The 22121-nt window shown below is 32.2% G+C and overlaps 2 protein-coding genes across 2 annotated transcripts; one reads left to right on the top strand and one right to left on the bottom strand.

The window, feature by feature from the left end:
* Positions 1 to 10438: 10438 nt before the first annotated feature.
* LOC110684365 (uncharacterized protein At5g01610-like) lies at positions 10439 to 11904 on the top strand. Its single transcript, XM_021860822.1, has 2 exons — positions 10439 to 11028; positions 11628 to 11904. The coding sequence occupies exons 1-2, from the start codon at positions 10587 to 10589 to the stop codon at positions 11678 to 11680; spliced, it is 495 nt and encodes a 164-aa protein (XP_021716514.1). The 5' UTR covers positions 10439 to 10586; the 3' UTR covers positions 11681 to 11904.
* A 3517-nt stretch (positions 11905 to 15421) lies between these two features.
* LOC110684355 lies at positions 15422 to 19831 on the bottom strand. Its single transcript, XM_021860811.1, has 4 exons — positions 19226 to 19831; positions 17389 to 17536; positions 16178 to 16271; positions 15422 to 16064 (listed from the first exon to the last, which is right to left on the bottom strand). Exons 1-4 carry the CDS (start codon positions 19573 to 19575, stop codon positions 15763 to 15765), a joined length of 894 nt encoding a protein of 297 aa, XP_021716503.1. The 5' UTR covers positions 19576 to 19831; the 3' UTR covers positions 15422 to 15762.
* Positions 19832 to 22121: the final 2290 nt, after the last annotated feature.

Here is a 22121-nt window from a genome sequence, read left to right as displayed (position 1 = left end):
GTTCAACTTAGTAGTTCACAAAGATAAGTGTAAAAAGTTTACTTCATAACTAAACAAATTTTAGATAAGACTCTATGGATAAGTTTACAAAAGTTAAGCTAATTCAAGCAAAAATACAACGCCATTACGTATGAAGATATATTACAATAGTTGACTTAATTTATTTTAGGTTAGAAAATCAAAAGTTCGTATAATCTACATTAAATAATCATACATAATTTATAATGTCGGTAAATGATCACTTTAAATAATAGCAAGAAATGTATTAAGTTCGTTGTTTAAAGAGTACGCATACTACTCACATTCAAGTGTTTAACTATTGACTAAAGAGAAACATCAATCAAAGTGTAGGCAGGCCAACCAAAAAAATATGTACCTATTGCAAACATAATAAAGCAAAGTAATTTCTACTTAAAACAATATTCTTTCATACTCCTTATTAATAAGGACAAAATCATGTCTAATTATTTAACTACTGGTGCCATATCAAATCCCTAAAATCATGCAATTAACCAGATTATTTAATGCCTTCCTTTCCCATAATCAAGGGCCCCTAACGATAATCAATTTACTTATCTACGTATGCTTCCTCATTTTAATTAAATCACCTCAACAACTCCTTAAATTCAAGTTGTGAGTATGACTTGTGTCATTGCATTGTGCATGTTGTAACGTCAACATTTAAAATAAGTTGTTAAGTATTTAAAAGTTGGGATCAATTCGCATCCAAGAACATACAGTATTTGTATATTTGATATGATCCGGATATAAAGCTAAACAATGTCTTACTCTTGATTATTTGATTTTTGTTGCTTGTATCAACTCTCGAACCGCTGACTAAAATTAGACTTAGTTTATTTACTCGTATAATTATACTACTATTAATAGCATATGGCAAACTTATATACTCCGTAAAGAGTAGGAAAGCTTACTCGTAAAAATATCTGTTGGATTTAAAACAACCCAACTTACTACATGCAATCAGTAAAACCCACACCTAAAAGATAATAAATAAACTTTAGATTTGTTATCAAATAAAACAATTAAATACGATAAATGCAAGATTGTAACACATGGCTACTTAGTAAGCCAAGTGATAAAACATAAAAGCTCTATCCTAGATGTATATAAATTAAAGACAATGAATCAAGAGCTAGCTTAGTGACAACTTTAACAAATGGTGCATTTGACTTCACATATCTAATGTGAGTCTGAAATTGATGTAACTAGATTTATTCAAAATAATAAATTAGGTTGATTTTTTAAATTAAATCTAGTTTATTAATTAAAATGATATCTGCTATTGCAAACATAGAAATTTTATTAGTGTATTACATTAAATTAAATAATTAATTTGGGTTAAAATCATGTTAACAATCTATTGTATTACGTCATTATTTTTGTCTATCTAAATGAATAATCGAAATTAATCAAATACAATTCAGGTTAGAGATGTTCGGGTCAGTGTATTATTATTTGTTATTAAACATAATAAAAAAAAATTATATTGACCAAGTTAAAAACTTTCAAATCCTAAATTAAAATGGGTAATTGTAAATCAAAGTTTCACTTCTCTTACAAATGCGACAAGTGTCCATTTTTTTTTTTAATCTTTTAAACAAGTTACCGATTTTTTGTTTTATTTTCAATAGAGGTATGTTAAAGGTTGTTTTATTCCGAAATAATCAAAAGGTCTTTTATTTTTTGAAGATTGGAGAAAAGTTATTTTATTCTTGACAATCTTTCCTTGATTTAATACTTCGTAACTTTTTTCTACAAGTCTCGAAAACCTCAGTTCAATATTCAAATTCTATAGCTACTTACCTTATTTACAATCAAATTAAACAAAAATAGTATCATAAATTAATTAAAAAATTTCTTCATTAACTATTATTTGCCCACAAAAATTAGGTGAGATACTAATATATATGAGTTATATTTTATCTTTAAGATTAATTATTTTTTAATAATTCTTGTACTAATAATTTTTTTTTCAACTCACTTGAACATTAACTTTCATCATTTAATATTGTATATCCCGGATATTATTAGTTTATTTTCATTTTTCAATTGTTATAAGAAACTCTTTGAAATTGACATATGCTTGTATATGGAAAAAAAAAATTAGCATAAAAAGTGCACCATATTTTGGATTACATATTTCAAATACCTATAGGTTTGTATGTATGAGCAAATAAAATAAAAGAGATGAGATCAATTTTGTTATTATAGATTGTTGTTAAATATATGTGTAAAATCTATACATATTATTATTTTTGAAATTTATGAACATAATTCACTCTTTTAATATAACATTTGTTGACATAAAATGTGTTTTTAGGGTGGGGTAAAACTTGAATTATAATGAATATAAAGTCATCGGTTCAAACATTAATGCTAACAATTTTTTATATAAGGAAATAATAATGATTATTAATGGACTGGTATGACATGGCGTCACATTATATGCCAAAAGGCAAAATTGTTGACATATGGGAAATTTTCATGTCTTGCCAGGAGTTTTAACAATATTAGTATATTACTAGTAAATAGTTCAGGCGTTGCCCCAAGTTGCTATTGTTGTAGACGTATAATTGATAAATTTTTTTAAACGCTTTTCAAATCTGAAAAATGTCATTGTCAAACCAAAATTAAGTTATTCTTTGAGTATCTTATTACTATTTGTTTTTTTATTTAATTAAACCAAGTGATGATTTGCATGCATATAATTTTTTTGACTTTTTTTTTTTGAAACCGTAGACACCCATTTGTGTCTCCCCGAAACCAAACCCAGTGATGAGTACCTTTCACGTCGAATCATAATCGAATGAAGTGAAAGTGTGGAAAGTCTAGTGTTGCGGATAGTTTTAATTTCTTTTCTCTTCTCTTTGTTTTTGAAAACTTATTTTAAGAAAACAGCCAATTCAGTTTGGTTGGTCCATGATATGGGTCCAATAGTAATGTAGTTGGATGGGGCTTGCAAAGACCTTTCCTTGCAAGCCCCATCCAACGATATATTATAAGCCCAATTTCGATGAATATTGAGGAAGTTATGGCCAATTTACTAAACTGGGCCCGGTCTGAACCTTATATACGGCCCAATGATCTAGGGGAAGGCCTAATATAATTTATCATTCCTAATGCAATTAGGAATGATTTTAGTCTTCTAGATTCTTCTAGGAGGTTCTTTTCATTCCTAATTCAATTAGCATTGATAAATTGACTTTTGTTGACTTTTCAGAGTTTTAATAAAAATCAAATAGCATTTTTGAGGAAAATATACGATTTTATCCTCCAGTACGGCAAACTTATCTGATTTTCGAAAACGTGTTGAAAACAGGTCTGGCGCCTGACTCCAGGCATTGGCGCCTGGAACCAAGCCTGGTGCTAGCCATTGGCGCCTGGCGCTAGTTAGCCAAGGTTGGCGCCAGCTCTGTTTTAGGTGCGCCAACTCTGTTTTGCGTGCGCCAAGTGCTCTGTTTTGATATTTTATCTTTTTGGCTGATTTCTCTATAAATAACGTATTAAAAACTCCGTTTTCAAACACCTACAATCAGTTTTCATTCACAATCATTAATTCTCTAATTCTCTCTTAATCATTCACCAATTCTCATCAAGTTTTCTTGATTATTTCATCTCTCTCTCTTTCTCTTTTCTAAAATTGCTTTTTACATATATACAAAATTCCGCATTCACAAGATCTAGAAACACCTAGCCATATTCGAAGTTGCCTTCGCCCTAGACGTGAAAGGTTTTAATTTCTGAGGGTTTGGTCCCAAATCTCTCTTTCAATTATTTAATTTAATTGTTTGTTTATTGTTTTCCTTGAAGTTACTAATGTGTGTATTTTGTTATTAGAAAGAGGTACGAAGCATCAAAGTAAGTACTTTAATGGTTTTAATTGATATTATGATGTAGAAATCATGTTTAGATTGTTATTATGATATTCCTAGTATCATGTCTAGGGTAATTTTAATATTAAATATGATTGTTACGATGCTTCTTATGTTCTTCCTAATATTTATGATTGTTAGTATCATGTTAGGGTTAAAGATTTGATTTTTATTGCTTAGTGACATGCTAGGGTTTGTTATTAATCTTGTTAGTATCATGCTAGGATCTTGCTATTATTATTATGCTTTAACATGATTTATGATTATAATTGTTATAATTGTTATAATGATGGTTATTATGATTATGATTATTATAATTATTATGATGATTATTGTTTTGATTATTATCATGATTATTTTAATTATTATTGATGATTATCATGTTGCTTGATTATACATTTTTTATTTTTATTGCTTGATCACGCCTTTATGCATGTTTAAAGGGAATTTAATACTTGTAATCACGCTTAATAAGATAATTAATAATATTGTTAGGGTTAATTTGATTATAATTTCAAGTGATCGCCAATAATAGTTTATTTGTGCATTAAATTCAACCAACATAGATAAACAGGTTTAGGGTTAATCCTATTGATTGCATGTTAATTAGAAAGCGCACATGAATACGATCTGAATAAAGTAGAGGCCTATTATTAGGGCAGGTTCAATCTCTTTTAGGTTGGATTTGTACCTTCATCCCCGAACCCTTATTTGGTTCTAGACCTTATGGAGTTGACAATCTCTTGGATCGTTAAGGGGTGTAACCTTCACCTCGTGAACGGTTTACAAGTTCCTAAAAAACTTGTTGGCGACTCTTTTGCTCTATCTTCTTCCCTTTTGGACGCCACCGTACTTTAGTATATGATCACAGTGGGGTTCAAGCTAGGGGTTAACGCTTGAATTTATTCCCTACAGAAACACATAATTTTTTTTTGAAACACATAATTTTTTTTACTTACCAGTAAAATAGTTTCGTTTTTTTTTTGAATGGGCTTAGATGCTAAATAAATAGCCATTTTTTTATGAGAGGTTGATGGTTCTGATGGGTGTCATAAATGGCACCCATTTGATGAGCATTTAGGCTGTTTTCACCTTATTTACATGGCTTTCATGCTTAATAAATGCTTAATTTTATGCATTTTGTCATGGTTTTACCTTTCCTCTCTTATTTTGTAACTTGTATGCATTTTGTTGGTTTTTCTACTCTTTTATCCTTTATTTGCTCTATTTTCGTGGTTGTAGGTATTGTACGAGGTTCGGGTCTTGATATTGGTGATTTACTAAGGTGGAGGAAGCTTTTGGAGCAAGCTCATGGCAATTGGAAAGCTCAAGATGCAAGGAAGTGGATTCTCCAAGTTCTAGCTCTTGCGCTCTCAAGCCGTGCTCTCATAAATATGGGGTGTTGAAACCACAATCATGTGCTTTTGGGACTGCCTCTCTTAGTGCTCATCATCATCATAATTGTGCGACCCTAGCGAACGCACGAAGCCGCGAGAAGATCGAAGAAACCCATAATCACGCGGGCGCGCAAAGCACAGGCGCGGGCGCGCCACCTTCCTGCTCGCACGGCCGCGCTTCTCTGGGTATATCCTTGCTCGGTTTTTGTTCGCACCTCCTATATATACCTTTGTAACCCGATTTTTAGGGCAAGTTTAGAAGAAGTATTATTCTAGTTTTTGATCATATTTTTAGCTTAGTTGAGAGCTTCTCTCTCTAGTTTTAGGGTTAGTTTAGGAGTAGATTTTTAGAGAGAGAAAGTGGGGAATTTCAACGGTGATTGAGAGATTGAAGATTTAATGGTGACAATTGTGTTGGAGATATTCTCTATTATCAATGAGCATTTCTAAACTCTATCTCATTTATTATTGCTTTGTTTGATTTCATATTTGTTTGGTTTGATTTTGATGTTTGATTGTTGATTAGTGTAGTTGTTCTTCATATTTTGTTGATTCTTGATTTCTTTAGTTGTTAGTTGATTAGATGATGATATTAGAGTAGTTGTTTGCTAGGAATTGGGTGAAACTTGTATGATTGATTGATTGTGCTTAATTTGGGGATTGTGTTGATTAATTGTTGAGATTAAATTGATTAATGGAAGTTTGCATGTGTGTAATTCGATTAGGCCTTGAGAATTATGCTAGATTGCATTGTAGTTTCTAATGATACGGACCATTGATTTAGGAATTGCAATTGTCGATTGAGCTTGATTAGTGATGCTCCTAGTTAGAGTCTCTAGTAGTTGGCGCTAGTTTGACCTCTAGGTGATAGCTAGTTGACTCTTTTGATTGAGCTTGCCATTAGTCTTCACAACCATTGATTTGCATATTGTTCCCCGAGTTGCTACAATTGTCATGATTACTTGTTGATCCCCGTTCCTAGTGTTTTATTTGTTTAGGTTCTTTGTTTGTTAGTTGTTAGTGTTCTCATTTTATATTTGTCTTCGACCTAGCTTAAGCGCATAATTGAGAGCGCTTGAACATTACCGTTCCTTTGGGTTCGACCCTTGACTTGCCTCTATACTAGTATTTAGGTTGGTTAAGTGTTTATAAATTTTGTTTGACCGAGAGAGGATTAGTTCAACGACCTAGTTCCACCCCTCGTCAGGTTCGAATTGAATCTTCGAGGATGTAATATTGGTTGCTTGTTTGAGTGATAATGTGGAGTCATGGAATGTTGGGATGTGATGTGTCACAATACGAAAGGGGATACGTGACACAACAATGTTCTTAGGAACGCAGTACCTGTACTAATGTATATATCCATAAAATAAAAATTTATTTGTATTGGTTTTAATAATATAATGCATACTTCCCTTTTTTTATTATTTTTTTAAACGGTTTTTCCTTTTTTATTTCTAAACGAATTTTATATAACAAATGACAAATGTCAATAAGCTTAGATAAATAATAATTTAGATTAGATAAATTCATGAGTAAAGGTGTGCTATATTCGACAAAAAAAATGACTAGAATACGGTCTAATTAGATAATAATTGGCGAGCAAGCCCCACTTTATAACCTTGATAAACCAATTATATTTATCAATTGGCATTTTTTTAAATAAATTGCATTGACATTCGTGTTTTTTGATTAAAAAAATATATATTTTAATTGTTTGTGGGCCACTATGACAAGTTGGACATCTTTTCAAAGTACCGTTAGTTACTATTCATCTTTTTTCCTCACACATTTTCTCAAATCTTCCACATGCAGCACCACCATCATATCGACCACCATTTGAAACCCATCACAGCCACCACCATCTATCCGCCTTCCACCGATCGAACCCATAAAAGCCTTCTTCAGCTCTTCGTCCTCTTTGTCCCATCGTCGTCCTCTTCTTCTCGTAGTTCTCCTCTTCTTCATCAACAATGGCCGATTCGCGACGAAACAAAAAGACTCCCAACTAGAAAAGAGTGTAAATTAATTAAGGTCATATCAACCCCTTAGGGAAATTCTTTCATTCGCGGCGGCATTTTGAACTGCCATAGGTGGTTGTGCCATGGAGGAAGAAGTGGTTTTTGGGTTTGGGACTTTGGGTTTCAGATTTAGTTTCCATCGTTGAAATTGAAGGTTGAAAGAGATAGAGAAAACGACAAAAGGTTGAAGGAGGAGAGAGAAAATCAGATCGAAAATACAGATAGGATAAAGGGTGAGAGAGAAATAGCAATTAACCAAAAGTTAGATGTAATTTACATATACACCCTTTGATGATAAACAATTTTTGTTTATCAAGGTATAAACTTGTATTTTCTCATCATTGGCCATGCAGGCAAGCACAAGACTTCTTGTTCTTTCTACTCTATGTTAAAAATGAAAGGGAAATGTTTAGTGTAGTTTCCAAAAAAAGGAGAAAAAAAAAGGAAAATGTTAGTATAATACTTCCTATGTTATTTTTTTAGTTAACAAGTATTTAATTTTATCTTGATCTCAACACACAATTTTAACAGTTAAAAATTATAATAAATAGATAGAATCATATTAATAAAATTTACATTGAGACAAATCAAACGAGTTCACACATGATTATATTTTATTGTAAATCACAAAAACTAATCAAAGTACGGAGTGAAATTTATGAACAGTGTTAAAAGTCATCAACTAAAATAGAATATAGGAAGTATATAGTTGAAATAGTTCAATCCATTTATACTTTTTCAAAAGGAAAAATTGCCAAGAATAATCCGATAAATTTGGCTCGTTCGCTCAAAAGAATCCCAAATTTCGATTGGTTTTAATAATCTAAACTTTAATGTGAATTTATTCTTTATGGTCCTAAGTGACATGTAATCGGTTGAATAGTTAATTTTTAAAACTTACAAGTGCCACCAGGTGAATGGTAAAAAATATTAACACTTAAGAAAAAATTATTAGTTACTAATCAACAACTAACAAAATAAAACTTATTATTTTAAAATAAATAAATAAAACCCACCACCAGCCACCCTCCCCGCTTAGCCCTCCGCTTCCACCGCACCCAGAACCCCCTCATTTGCGCTGGCATTCTAAACCCCCTTGCGTCGCCCCTTAAACCACCATAACCCCACCCCCCCCCGAAAAATCCCTAAAAACCTTTTCCCCCACCGCATAAAGCCCCCAACCGCTCCTCCCCCACCTCAAAACCCTAACTCTAGGGTGGGAGTTTGGGTTTCGGGGTGGTGATGGTGGTTTAGGGGGCAGTGTATGGTGTAGGGGAAGCGTTGTGGAGTGGGGTAGGTTCGGGTGCGATGGGGCGGGGAACCGATGCTGAAGATCGATCGAGCTGGGCGGAAAGGGTGGTTATGATGCGGGAGCAATAGTCCATTATGTGTTTTCTTGATAATTCATGGAGATTCCATAAACCTACACTATCTTTTAGCTATTATTAATTGTTAGGATTTTTGCCTATGGGTTTTAACTTTCACTTGAAAGGATTTTTCTATTTGTAAGCTTTAAGAGTTTTAGTAATAAGGATATATATTTGTTTATTTTATTTATGTTAGGATAGATTTAGTAGTTGGTTACAAATATGATTAGGATTAAGATTAATATTTCTATCTTATTAGAATATGATTATTAGTTTCCTATCTTATTGTACGATTTTTCACCCTATAAATATTGGTGCATATCAATAATGATTTGAGAAGAAGGTAGAGAGATATTTGTTTTGGAAATTAATCCTTTGAGCGTTGCTTGTTTGATTGTTAATCAAAAACATCACTTGTTTCAACTTGTGGTCATCTTTTAGTTGTGACTAGGATGAGGCCCTCTAGTCTTACAAGAATTAAAGTACTATACTTTTAATTTTCGCCCGTGTAGTTTCTTTGGTTCTTGTTAAAATCTGAACTTGTAGCTTGCGAGCCTTGTGAGAATTTTGAGAGATATCCACATCAGGTTAGGCTAGTGGGGGCGGAGGTGGCAGATTTTTAGTTAATTATTTTTTATTTAAAAAAAACATTTTGTTTAGTTTTTTTTTTACCAATTATATGTAGTCACGTGTCAACTAATTTTCTAAAACAAATTAGTTATCGATTGAGATTATTAGAAGAAAACTCACAGTAAAGTTTAAATTATTAAAAAATATAGAGTAATTCAAATTTAAAATTATTTTGGACGAATGAGACAAAATTCGAATTATTGTAAGAAATTTTCCTTTTAAAAATACAAAATTACATACAAATATGTAATGTACTCGTATAATTATAATCAAATATCATATAATAATAACTAATATATAAAGCTAAACTTTTAGCCAGGCGACGAAATAGCGACACTTGGGGTTCTAACTTTTCGCCAAGTGTCACACCACGTAGGATTGAGTTATATAGAATTCAATTTGTAAGATAAAAAAGTTAATTTAGAATTCTATTTTCAATCAAATTTAGGATAAAATTGTTAATTTAGAGTTTTATTTTCGATAAAGTACCAATATTTCATATGTACAAATTAAATAAATTATAACACTCATAAATTATCATATAAATTTATTTTTTGTATCATAGTATTTTTTTGGAGCAAAGGAATTAGCTCAAAATGCACCACATCCATTATTTATAATATATTCTAATCAATCAAAACAATATACTTTACAATCTAATATAATTTTATTACTGTGTGTAGACCTGTCAATCGGGTCAGGTCACGAGTCATTTCGAACATGGTCATTATTTCAGGTATGTTTTAAAATTTGACATATAGATTAAAAATTTATCTTAAAATTCAATAAACAAACTGGGCATCGCACGGGCACAAAACTATTATAGTATATTGACAGACTCTATTGAGAGTGAGGGATGACTCAAGTGGTTAGAGCTATCCTCCCGACTGCCGGAGATTCTGTGATCGATTCTCACACCCGCCCTTGTAGCTATCTAAACACTAAAAAAAAATACACAGACAATTAATGTTGCAAGTATTTAAAAACGAATGTAGCAATAGATTAGAAGAGCCAATCATGGCATCATCTAAATTATTAGACACCCCTTCTGTCCCTCATCAATCTTCCCGATTGCACCTCAAATCCCATGAACCGTAAAAGGGCAGTTACGTAATCTCACAATAAACATCAAACACCCATTTAAACTTTCCCATTTCTCAACCTCTTTTCCCCAAATATCTCCTTCTTTCTCTCTCTTTGTTAACAAACAAATTAATAAAACTCAAAATCAAAACCCAAAAAACCTCCTTCATCTTTCTTCCTCCCCAAAAAATAAAAATGGCAACTCTGCTACAAAAACTCACAATTCTAACAATCCTCTGTTTCACACTTTCTCTCTCCTCCACGTCATCATCCACCATGACAGTCCACGACCTTCTGAAGAAGAAAGGCTTACCAGCCGGTTTACTCCCTAAAGAAGTTAAATCCTACGAATTCAACGATGAAACCGGTCTTCTAGAAGTTTATATTGACGGTCCATGTTTAACAAAATTCGAAAACAGGGTTCTTTTTGAAAGTGTTGTAAAAGCTAATCTTACTTATGGTGAACTTATGGGTGTTGAAGGATTATCACAAGAAGAGCTTTTTATTTGGTTACCTGTTAAAGAAATTACTGTTTTTGATCCCAAATCTGGGATTATTTTGTTTGATATTGGTATGGCTCAAAAACAACTTTCTTTGTCACTTTTTGAAGATCCTCCTAGTTGCAGACCTCAAGAAGGTAATTTTTTGTCATTTAATTTTTCTGGGTTGTTTGATTTTTAGTTCAATTTATCATTTTTAGGGTTTAATTTGTAATTTTTTGAATTTTTTTTTATCTGGCTGTTTTAATTGATTTGGGTGTTTTTGAATTTCATGCAAATAACTCTGAGATCGAATTTGTCAAATTAGATGTGTAATTGATCTGGGTTTAGCTTGAATTTGTCTAATTAGGTGATTAATTGATTTGGGTTTAGCTTGAATATCTCTAATTAAGTGTTTAATTGATTCGGGTTTAGCTTGAATTTGCCTATTAAGGTTTTTAATTGATATTTAATCAAATTATTAGGGGTGTAATTGATTTGGGTGTACAAAATTTCTTGCTAAATCAAAAGATTTTCGACCTCCAATTTGTTGATTTTGGTACAAAACTTTATTGGGTGCTAATCTTATTTAATTGATGATGGAGTGTGCTTTAGTTTAAGTTAGTTTTTGTTTACGTTACGCTTAATCTACATGAATGTACTATTTAGTGGTTATTATAAGTTTAACTTAACTTTGATAAAAAAAGAGTGTTTTTTTCTTCTTTTTTGTAATTTTACTTTGATTTTTTTTTTACAGGATTAATAAATTATAGTGGAAGGAAAGACAAAGGATTTGGAGCAGAAAGATGAAGAATAAGATTTGATGAAACTATGTTATGAAAATGTTCCCCTTTCTCTCACTGTGTGGTTTGATTGATGAATGATGATGATATAATTTGTGAGTTAAGATGATCTTGAATAGGTGTGTGAAATGGGGTTTGTTAGATAACTTGTATAGATCCGAAATTTTGGTGTCAAATTTTGAATGTATCAGATTCCTTCTTACTAGAAATTTTGTTTTTCTTTTATTTTTTCACCATTTCTTGCTATTCGTAGTTTCAAAACTTTGTGAAATCTGGTAGTCTATTACAGTATATTCTGAAAAAAGAATGGAGAGTAGATACTGCTTAGTTGTTACATGAAATTTAAGCAAAATTCTGACAAATTAAGAGTTAAGAGTTAAGCATTTTATGCTAAACGCTTCAATGGCATCCATTTTGAGTGAAAGGAAAAGAAATTAAACATGAATGTAACAAAAAGGATTCTGAACAGTTAGATAATGAAAAGGATGAGTTATTGAAGTATATTAGTGGATTAATTGAAGTATATTAATGACTATTGAAACTTCAAAGGGTTGGTATTCTTGTAGATTGGCCATTGTAGTGTTCCAAAATTAACATAAACATAGTATTATTCTTTTATGACATGTAACTTTAACTTAATGAAGGCATATCAAATGTGTCAGTGGAGTCAATCTTGGATAATCAATTAAAATTTTTGGGTTTGAAGTTCATTGAAAGATTGTCAGTTTTTTTTTAGTTGGGTCCTCTAGTTATATGCATATTTAAGGTATTTTAGGTTATTATATACATTTGAAAAGGCATACTTAAATAACATTTCACGGACTATCTAGATTACAGGTTAATTTCAATCGATTTTTTCCTCGGTCAAGTTTAGATGGAGTCTATGTTTGAAACTTTGAATGTTTGATATGCTTATTAATAGTATAATGTGAATCATGTGAAAGATGAATCATTAAAAACATGGTTTTAAACAGCACTGGTACAGAATTATGATTATATATAATACTCGTATGTGTTTGAGATGTGTCGGTATGAACTCGTACTAGTAAAGAGTAGTAGTAATCCATCTAATATCACACTCTTGTACACATTCTCACATGAATTTTGCTTTACCTATAACATTTTCTTCTTTATGTGTTTCTACCCATTAAGAGGAAAGTGTTTTGAGAGCTTGATAATATAAGTTGTCTTTTTAGAAAGCTTTATATCAATCCAACTTTAACTAGTGAAAAAAATATCAACATTTTCCCACAAAAAAAAAAGAAAATATCTATATATAGCATTAAATAAATTTCAAACATGTGACCAAAATTTATCAAAAAAATTGATTAAAATTAGATCATAATCAATAATATTAGATCATAGGATCCCTCTTAAAAATCAATAATTGCAAATTTAGCAACAAACATTGCATGCTAGAGCGGGAAAGGTGGGTCCAAACTAGAATAATTATTTATGAAAATGGGACCCAAATGACAACGTCTAATTAGCTTTTTTGGTGAAGAAAACGGTGGTACCCACAAATGCAAATTGGTGATTTGACTGGCAAATGGAAGACAGCAAGCTGTACGTTAATTGATTTGATAGAGGGGTATAATTGCAAATACTATTCAAGTTTGTTCTCCAGTTATTGGACTTTAGCATATTTTTTGGGGGCTACATATCAACTGGGTTTTATCTAGCTTCGTTTGTTTTATTTTTGACTAGTTGTGTATTTGTATCATTATTATATTCAGTACATTTTAGATGCTTCAGACAAATGTGACTATAAATAACCAGCATGTGAGACTCGGGCCCCCTGCCATCTCGTTACTCGTATCCTTCTAACTGCCTCATCTACTTTTCTAAGTCGATTTTACTTCCTTTGTTTTAGATTTAGGGTCTGTTCTCGTACGTTTATTTTCAGTTTATTTAAGTTTAGTTCAACTCAATTCAGTTTAGCTTTTAATTTCCTTCTCTAATAAAATATTCATTTCAGTTCAGTTCAGCTCATTTAAGCTCAGTTCAGTCAATGAAAACAGAGCCTAAGGGCCCGTTCTCTTCGATTTATTTTCAGCTCATTTCACTTTAGTTCTTAATTTCTTTCTTTTATAAAATATTCAGTTCAGTCAATCAGAAGAGGCCCTAAATGAGAATGTGTCACATTTCAAGTTTAACTACTCCGTAATTTAACAAGGTAATTATAGAAGAGAATTGTTTTGAAAATAAACTCCAAAAGATGGGATCATCTTAAATTAATTAAGAATTTGGACCTTTTAGAGCATACAAGTATCTTTCATATGTGTTAAAAAAGTATCATTCATACTTTGGATCAAAATTTTCCTACTTTCATTTTTATTTTTGTTTGTAGTAGGCAACCAATTAGAAGGCACATAGTGTAAAAGGGGAAGGGGTAAATGGGTATGTCACTGAATTTACCCCAATGATTATCAGCTCCCACCAATCTTCTATCTTTACCACACCACTAAGGTTATTACGGGTATTTTCTTATAACAAATGGTATTTTTTTTTTATAATAAACATCTTGGCTTAAAAATTCATTTCACAACTAAAAAAAAAAGAAAGTACATGCCAATACACGATTTTGACTTAGAAGTTGTATAGATCACATTCTATTCTGAATTTGTATGCATTTTTACCATTACCGAAATTCCGAATGTAATGGCCTAGTAGAAGATCTTACATACAAACATTGTATAGTAAATTCGTACAAATTTAATTCAGTTATTCCAAATCAAAATCACCGCTCTCAACATGTATGTGATTTGAGGTGATTAAACCTACTTCTATTATTATAATCCATAGTACGTACTATGTGAGTTTTGTCTTCAACCAAAAACTTTTTACGTGAAGAACAATTATTCACCTGCTATATAGAAGTAATCATGGAAGACAATAGAGCATAATTAATTTAGGAGTAATCATACTTATCATAATCAAAAGAAGTATTTTAATAAAGCGATTAGTCCACTAAATTAATTTAATTTGAGATAAAAAAAAAATGCTAAATAATCATAGCATATGTCGTTTTTCTCTCTCTTTCCACTTTGATTAAATTAGCTGGACAACAAATTCAGCTGGCAGTAAGGAGCTGTTTGTCTTCAACAATTAAGACAACCCATGCAGTTTCCCTTGTTATTTCATATGTTTGTCTTTCTTTGCCAATTTTACTTTCAATCAAATGTTACAGTTTTATGAGTAAATTAATTAATTGAAAACCACCAAAATAGAAATAATTTACCCATCACTGACACTCTAAAAACGCTGTCTTAATGCACATACAAGACACAACATAACCTCCATCTCACTTGCAACCTGCAGTTTCAGGGGATGGTGACAATATGTCCTGAAGGTGGCCAGACTAATTTTATCATTATTGTCGATTCCGAATTTTATAGGATCATGTTTGGTGTCCAGACTAACCCTTTCGTCCCTAAACAATAGGCCACATATAGGATCATGTCTAGTGTCCAGACTAACCCTGTCGTCCCTAATGAATAGGCCACATATACGAGAACCAGTTTGAGATAATTAACCCCATTATCGAAGATCATCATAAGTCAAAGCAGATAAGAGATTATACGTTTGGGCCTGTCTACGGTGGTGAATATCAGTTCAGCCTGCTATTATAGGTTATAGGGTGGATTTAATGTGGATGACAAATCCCTCGGATGGATAGCAGAAGTATAAAACATAACAGCCCATGGAAAAAACTAATGTGGGTGGTAATGTGGTATACTGGTAGATGTAGTAAACCTTGCTATTACAGATTATCATCATAGACTCTCTCAACTAGGTAATAAATACACTTAAGAAATAAAGCACAGAAAATTCCTTCATATACCTATTAAAGAGTCTTCCAATTATTCTTCGCTAACTTAACTGTACAAGGATGTCTTCCGATGATTACTAACATTTCTCAGAAAGCCATATACGTACCGAAATGAGAAATGTACTAACATAACATTTACCGTGCATTGACACTTGATATCACTCAAATAAAACCTGAACTCTGTTATAGTTCTTTGCAAGCAAAAAACGACTAGATGTTGAAGGATCGACAAATTAGACAGCTGAGGAATTTCAAGTCTAACCTCGCTTCATCACTACCACCATGATCACCATCATGGCAAGTGCCATGAATGAACCTCCGGCCAAGTAAATCCTGGAGTTATCATCAGTACATCCAGCTCTTTTATCCGTCTCTGGGACGGCAAACCAGCTCTGTACCATTTCAGTCAAGTTTTGAACCATGTCGACTACTGTAAGCTTTACATTTTCTAGCAAAGCCATCAGACCATCAGGCTTTTCATTATCATCGTAATCAGGAGAATTTACTGAGCTCTTTGTAGACTCTTGATTCTCCAACTCAGGACTCTCAAATAAAGTAGCTGTAAGTTTTGTACTACATGATCAGACTTCAAATGTATATACATTATACATATTTAATAACATAGGGAATAACTCGAATTAGAATTTAAGTATGGGTTTAAGAGTTTCTTACCTTTTTTCTCTGATTCGAGATACTCCACAAGAATTGGGTTTTGCATAACAGCAGTCCACACATTAGGATCACAAGCAATTGAAGCAACTACAGTCTGCCAAGAGAAGAGAATAACAGGGAAAAACAATCAAAGTTAGACAATTAAACTCAAAAAAAAATATCACATATATCACATACAGTTTCATCCAAACTAACAAGAGTCAGAGCATCTTGACACTTTCTTAAAAATGGAAAGTCCAGCGTAAACTAGCAAGTTGCAAGTACTCAATTCTAATGTATTTTGCAGTCATAGCAATAAAAAACCAAGAACAAAAGCAGAAAAGGCATTATATACTGTAGTCCTTTCTAACCCTTATCAAGCATTACGAAAATGCCTCAATTCTTCATTGCCCACATTTATTCTATTGAACATTGCAAGCAGTTTTTAAATTTGATGACAGAAACAATCGAATAAAAGACATCACTTTGAGCTGCAAACAATAATAAATAAGTTAATAACTAAAAGCTACACAAAGGCAATCCTATTTTCCAGCAAGGATTATGCTCACATAGAGAATCTCACATCATAAACCTATGCCTTGTTTTACTTCACCTTCAGAAATTTTTTAATGAAGTATATTGCTATATGCAAGTTTATTACGTAAAATGAATTCTAATCAGTTAAAATCAACAATTTCATAAACAGATTCAACAGCAAATCAAATCAGTAAAATCAATTTCAGTCAATAAATTCTGGTATGATCAATAGTTGGTTATAATCAATAAAATTATTTTCAGTTCCATAAAGTTAATTAATTATGTTGAGAGAACAAGGCCGTATCAGGATACGAGAAATGCCAATATTTAAGAAATTCACATTTCAACCACAAAGTTCAATATACCCTTGATCACATAACCAAACAAATATAATCAAGAAAATATCCATCCAAGTTTCAACTTTGAAGAGAGTAGCCTAAAATAGACATTTCTCCTCCATAAACAGCTTCTAGACTCTCATTGTCAGTACAGCAGTAATTAATGACAAGGAAACTAGTTCTGATAGTTGCTGTCAGTTTTATTGGATCAGTATGTAGTCAGATGTTTGATAAAATCTTTAATAACTAATACTATACACATAGCCCAATACTATTAAGTAGAGCTCCATCTACAAAATTTAGCTAATGAGCATTGCCATTAGTGACAAGATAAACATATGAAAGACAAATCAATACCTGAGCAGCAGGGCTTTCTTTGAGCAACCTAAACGCCTGCATTGCACTTTTTGGCACACGTGATTCCTGAGTGATGCAAGCTTTAGTCTCATGGAAAGCTGGGAATGAGTCCACACTTCCAGAAGATTTTGGTGAAGAGAGATATACCCTGTAAATAAGTACCATTCATATAAATAACTTAGCACTAACACAATGATGACGATGAAAGGAGCCAAAAAAAAAAAAAAAAAAGGTCTCATACTTTCTACAGAGTTAAATGCTGTGCCAAATGCTCGAAGGGTAGAAGATAGCCACTGAGCCAGTTTATCGATCAATTTGCAAAGGCCAAAGTAATTTTCTTGACCAAATCCAAATTCAGGATGATTAAGGGCTATGTTACTTGGACTCGGATGAAGTGTCAAATTAGACACGGGTGTCCAAGTATCGGACTCGCCCATTTTCTTGAAAAAAGTTTTGTTTTTAGTTAAAAATGAAGTGTCCAAGTGTCGGTGTCGGTGTCCGACACGAGTCGTGTCGACACGGACACGTGAGGTAAATGAAAGAGTCCGAGTAACATAGATAAGGGGAATAATGTTTCAGTTGATTACTTAAATTACATATCACAATATTCCATCCCTTAAGAACGGCAATCCTAAATTTCCTACAGAAGTTTTCAGCAACAATCATAATTCTGATGAAGCTAATTAGCTTACACAATAGTAAGATTACAGATGAAAAACGGGTGTCAGAAAGGGAGATTCCTAAAATACATTACAAATAAAAAGGCCTAGTAACTACGAGTAAAATAACAAATTAGGGTCAAAAGTTCAAAGCACAACCCCAGCTAGGCAGCTATATGGGATCGAGTAGCCTCTTTAAGAGTCAAAATGAAGTATTCTAAAGGCCTGGAAGCAAATGAAAACTATGAAGAATTTGTACTTATATAATTCAAATTAACCAGCAACAAATTATTAGGTATCACCATGTAACTAGTGGTGTGGCAGGCCTGGCAGCTATCTAGGGATGGACATAAGGAATTGTCCGGTTGCCCCATACGGCCATATCTACAAATAGCAAATGAGCTCAATAAAAAGCTAGAATGAACTAGAATACGAAACCACAAAGGTGTTGACAAGCCCAAAAGTAGAGCACAGGACATCAGATTACAGTAACACTAATGATTTCTCCCACTCATAACAGTTAATTACACTTGCATTTTGCAAAGATTGAGCTCATAATCAGAATTTTCAGAACTCCGGCAGTTATTCAAAATTCAGCAATATAACTGAGATAAGACTTCTAACATGAACACCATTCTACAATGGGACACTACAAAGAGGCAATAGCATCACAAAATCATCCAAAGACAAAACCTTTTCTACCTAATTTGACAAGATTATCCAGAAATTCTTAATCAACAACCAGCTTCTTATGCAGACAAAAAACCTATTGCCTCAAATTTCCAATAATTAATCATTAATTCACAAACCAAATTCAAAACTAACAATTACATTATTTTCCCTTTATAAAATAGTACTCAATCTTTCCTTTCCTTTCCTTTCCTTTTTCCCATATCAAAACAAAAATTAATTAATAAATAGAAAATCACTAAAATTCAAATAACTCCAATACAGTATTGACAACTAATCCATATAAATATCGCATTTTATACATGACGTAGACGAGATTTGATCACGAGCCATGACGGAAGTTGGTACCATTTCCACAATTATTCCCCACAAATCATTTAATCCAACAATAAATCGATATATTGCTAAAAAAAACTCAATAAAATAAAATCCAAATCAATAAAAAAACATGAATCCAATAAAATAAAAGGGAGAAATAGAAAAATTACTGATCAAGAGCATCTTTAAGTTCAGAAGTAGCTTCCTTAGTTTCTTCAATAGTAGGAACAGGACCAAAAACCAATCTGGGTTGACCCGAATCAACCCGGTCAACAACGAATTCATCTTCAACACCAGCAAATTCCCAATCATCAATCTCCCAAGCCGGTTTCTGAACCGTTTCTTCAACCGTCAATCCACCGGTCGAAGATGCTAACCCAGAAGAAACCGGTCGAACCGTTTTTCGAGCCGCTAAGTTCACCTGAGTTTCAGCCGCTCCACTCGCCGCGCGAAATCCGCCGGTCATTGCTCCGAGTCCGGCGACTTTCGCCGCCGCTCTCATGGCTCCGCCGCCGCCCATGGTGAATTTGATTGAATTTTTTAGGGTTTATGGAATTTTGGGGGAAATTGGAGGATGGATAATAGATTATTATGAGAAAATAATGGGAATTTGATTGAGTGAAGTAAAGATGGAATAATAAAGAGAGATTTTTTCGGGAATTTTTTCGATTTTTAGAATGGAAATGGAAGTGGATAAGTCTTGTTAACATACGCCACGTGTGAAATGAGTGTATCTTTATTTAATTTTTTAATAAGTGTTCTTGATATCTTGCTTAGGGAGAAGGACTTCCCTTCTAAGTGGGAAATTAGCTGCAAAATGACTTAATTGCCCCTATTTTTGGTGATTCGAAGTCATGTAAGTCTTTATTTGTGTTGATTTTTATTTCGAAAATTCGGGCAAAAGTAGAATATTGCTGAATATTTGTTATAAAAGCTGAGTGATAATTATGTTCTGGTGTTATGCTCATAAAGACAATAGACATGTACATTCCTTGAACTCAAAAATAACATGATCATGATATAACAACTGTCGCTAAATATCTATTGTAAAAGCTGAGTGAATCCTATCCCAGAGCAACCACATTCAACCACAATAACACACAAGTAATAACATGATCATAATAAGCTCATATAGACATGTTCTCCGTACTATTTAACTGAAACCGATGATTTTTTTTTTGTCAAAATAAGGCGAGTTAAATAAGATAAACTCATATGAATATATGATTACAGTAATTGTGCTAGTGTTTGTTTAATTGTCATGCAATTTTTGTTGTTATTGGTTTCAATGATAATTGATTTACCTTTGTTTTTACCTTTTCCAATGATAATTGATTACTAACCACGTATCTAACATGAATACACGATCACTTATAAAGTCATTATCTTTTAATGAAGTTCAGTTACTATGTTGATGATGAGTGAGTTAATAACTCATTGAGTTCATGGGATTTGAGAGGAAAGATCTTTACGATAAACAAAATAAATTTGTACGGGGAATTGGTAACTCAATCTATAATCAACCGACTAAAAATTCAATCAAGATGATCAATTTATTGGATTGGATACTTTCGCTGTCATTCCCATTTCGCATGATTGAACCTTGAATTACCCACGATTAATAAAATACAGATAATTTCGCATTTTGTTTAGCCATTGAAGTATTCAGAGAAATTGAGAAGAAGAAGAGCAGGGAATACGAATAGAATTGGGGGTTTAGGGTTTAAATAAAGGGGTAATTGATTAAGGAGAGAAATGATTTTTTAGAAGGATAGGTTTGTAATTTTGTTATTAGTAAACCATGGTTAGTCGATAATTATATAAAAGTTTTATTAATGTTACCAGTAAATTAGTACTACTAATTAGTGATTACCAATGATAATCCAAAATTTAGCATTCTACCATTGAGAAAAAACAGAAGTTGAGTGTTATCAGTGAGAATTTCCCTTAATTTTTTTTTGAAGGGTTGAGAATTTAAATTCTTTGTTAGTAAATTTGACTTAAATTGATTTTTGCGAAAATTTGTTTGTGAAAATTTGACTTAGGGCCTGTTCTCATACGTTGAAATTCAGTTCAGTTCAGCTCCTAATTTCCTTCTCTTATAAAATATTCATTTCACTTCAGCTGAGTTCAGTCAATGAGAACAGACCCTTAAATTGATTTTTGCGTAGTTATCAAGGCGTATCTTATTCTCTCCACCTTTTTATAGTTCCCATTTAGGTATAGGGTTTGTTTTGTTTTACTGAACTGAATTGGTCTGATTGGAGTTGAGTTACCTGAACTGAATATTTATGAGAGAAAATAAATTAGGAACTGAATCCAACAAAACTTATTGGAACTGAACTGAACTGAAAATAAGCTAAACAGAACAGTCCCTTAGATTTACACGTTTTCCAATGTGACACTTTGACCATAAATATCGTTAGTTGCTTCATAGTAAAAAATATAACAATTGAATATTAACAATCTATTCATCGAGATGAATCAAATAAGACTCAACATTACTATGTTATGTCTTATATATTAAGAATAACTTAGAAGATTCCCTCACATCATGAATAGTATCAAGATTTCAAACGGGAACTATATAAAGGATCGGAGAGAGTACTATTGAAGGTATTGATATATTATACTCCGTAGTTATAAAATACGAAGTGTGATTAATTAATGTATATGAAGTACATTCTCCGTTTTTAATGCCACATATAAACATTAAAAACACTTTTGAAAATTGTATAAAATTAAGAATTCATGACAAAAACACGCATAGATCAGTGTGTTTAATGTGTTTTTGTTATGATTTTCTAAATTTAAACAATTTTCAAGAGAGTTTTTATGCTTATATGTAGCCCTAAGGGCTATGTATAGCATTTTTCTTAATAAAATACTCCGTATGATTTATATTGGGTCTAATAGTTGAGAAAAATGAATTGAATATTGTAAAAAAATTTCAAATAATAAAATGGAGTAAGTATTTACAAACGTAGGGACTATATGCTAATGTGTATGACGCTTTTGATGGGGAGATGATAGGATGAGTTGGTGATCAAGTCACACTTTAAACTG

The sequence above is a fragment of the Chenopodium quinoa genome, unplaced genomic scaffold, assembly GCF_001683475.1.
Source record: "Chenopodium quinoa cultivar QQ74 unplaced genomic scaffold, ASM168347v1, whole genome shotgun sequence".
Lineage (NCBI taxonomy): Eukaryota > Viridiplantae > Streptophyta > Magnoliopsida > Caryophyllales > Amaranthaceae > Chenopodium > Chenopodium quinoa.
Note: the sequence above shows the minus strand (reverse complement) of the source record. Positions and strands in the feature narration are given on the sequence as shown.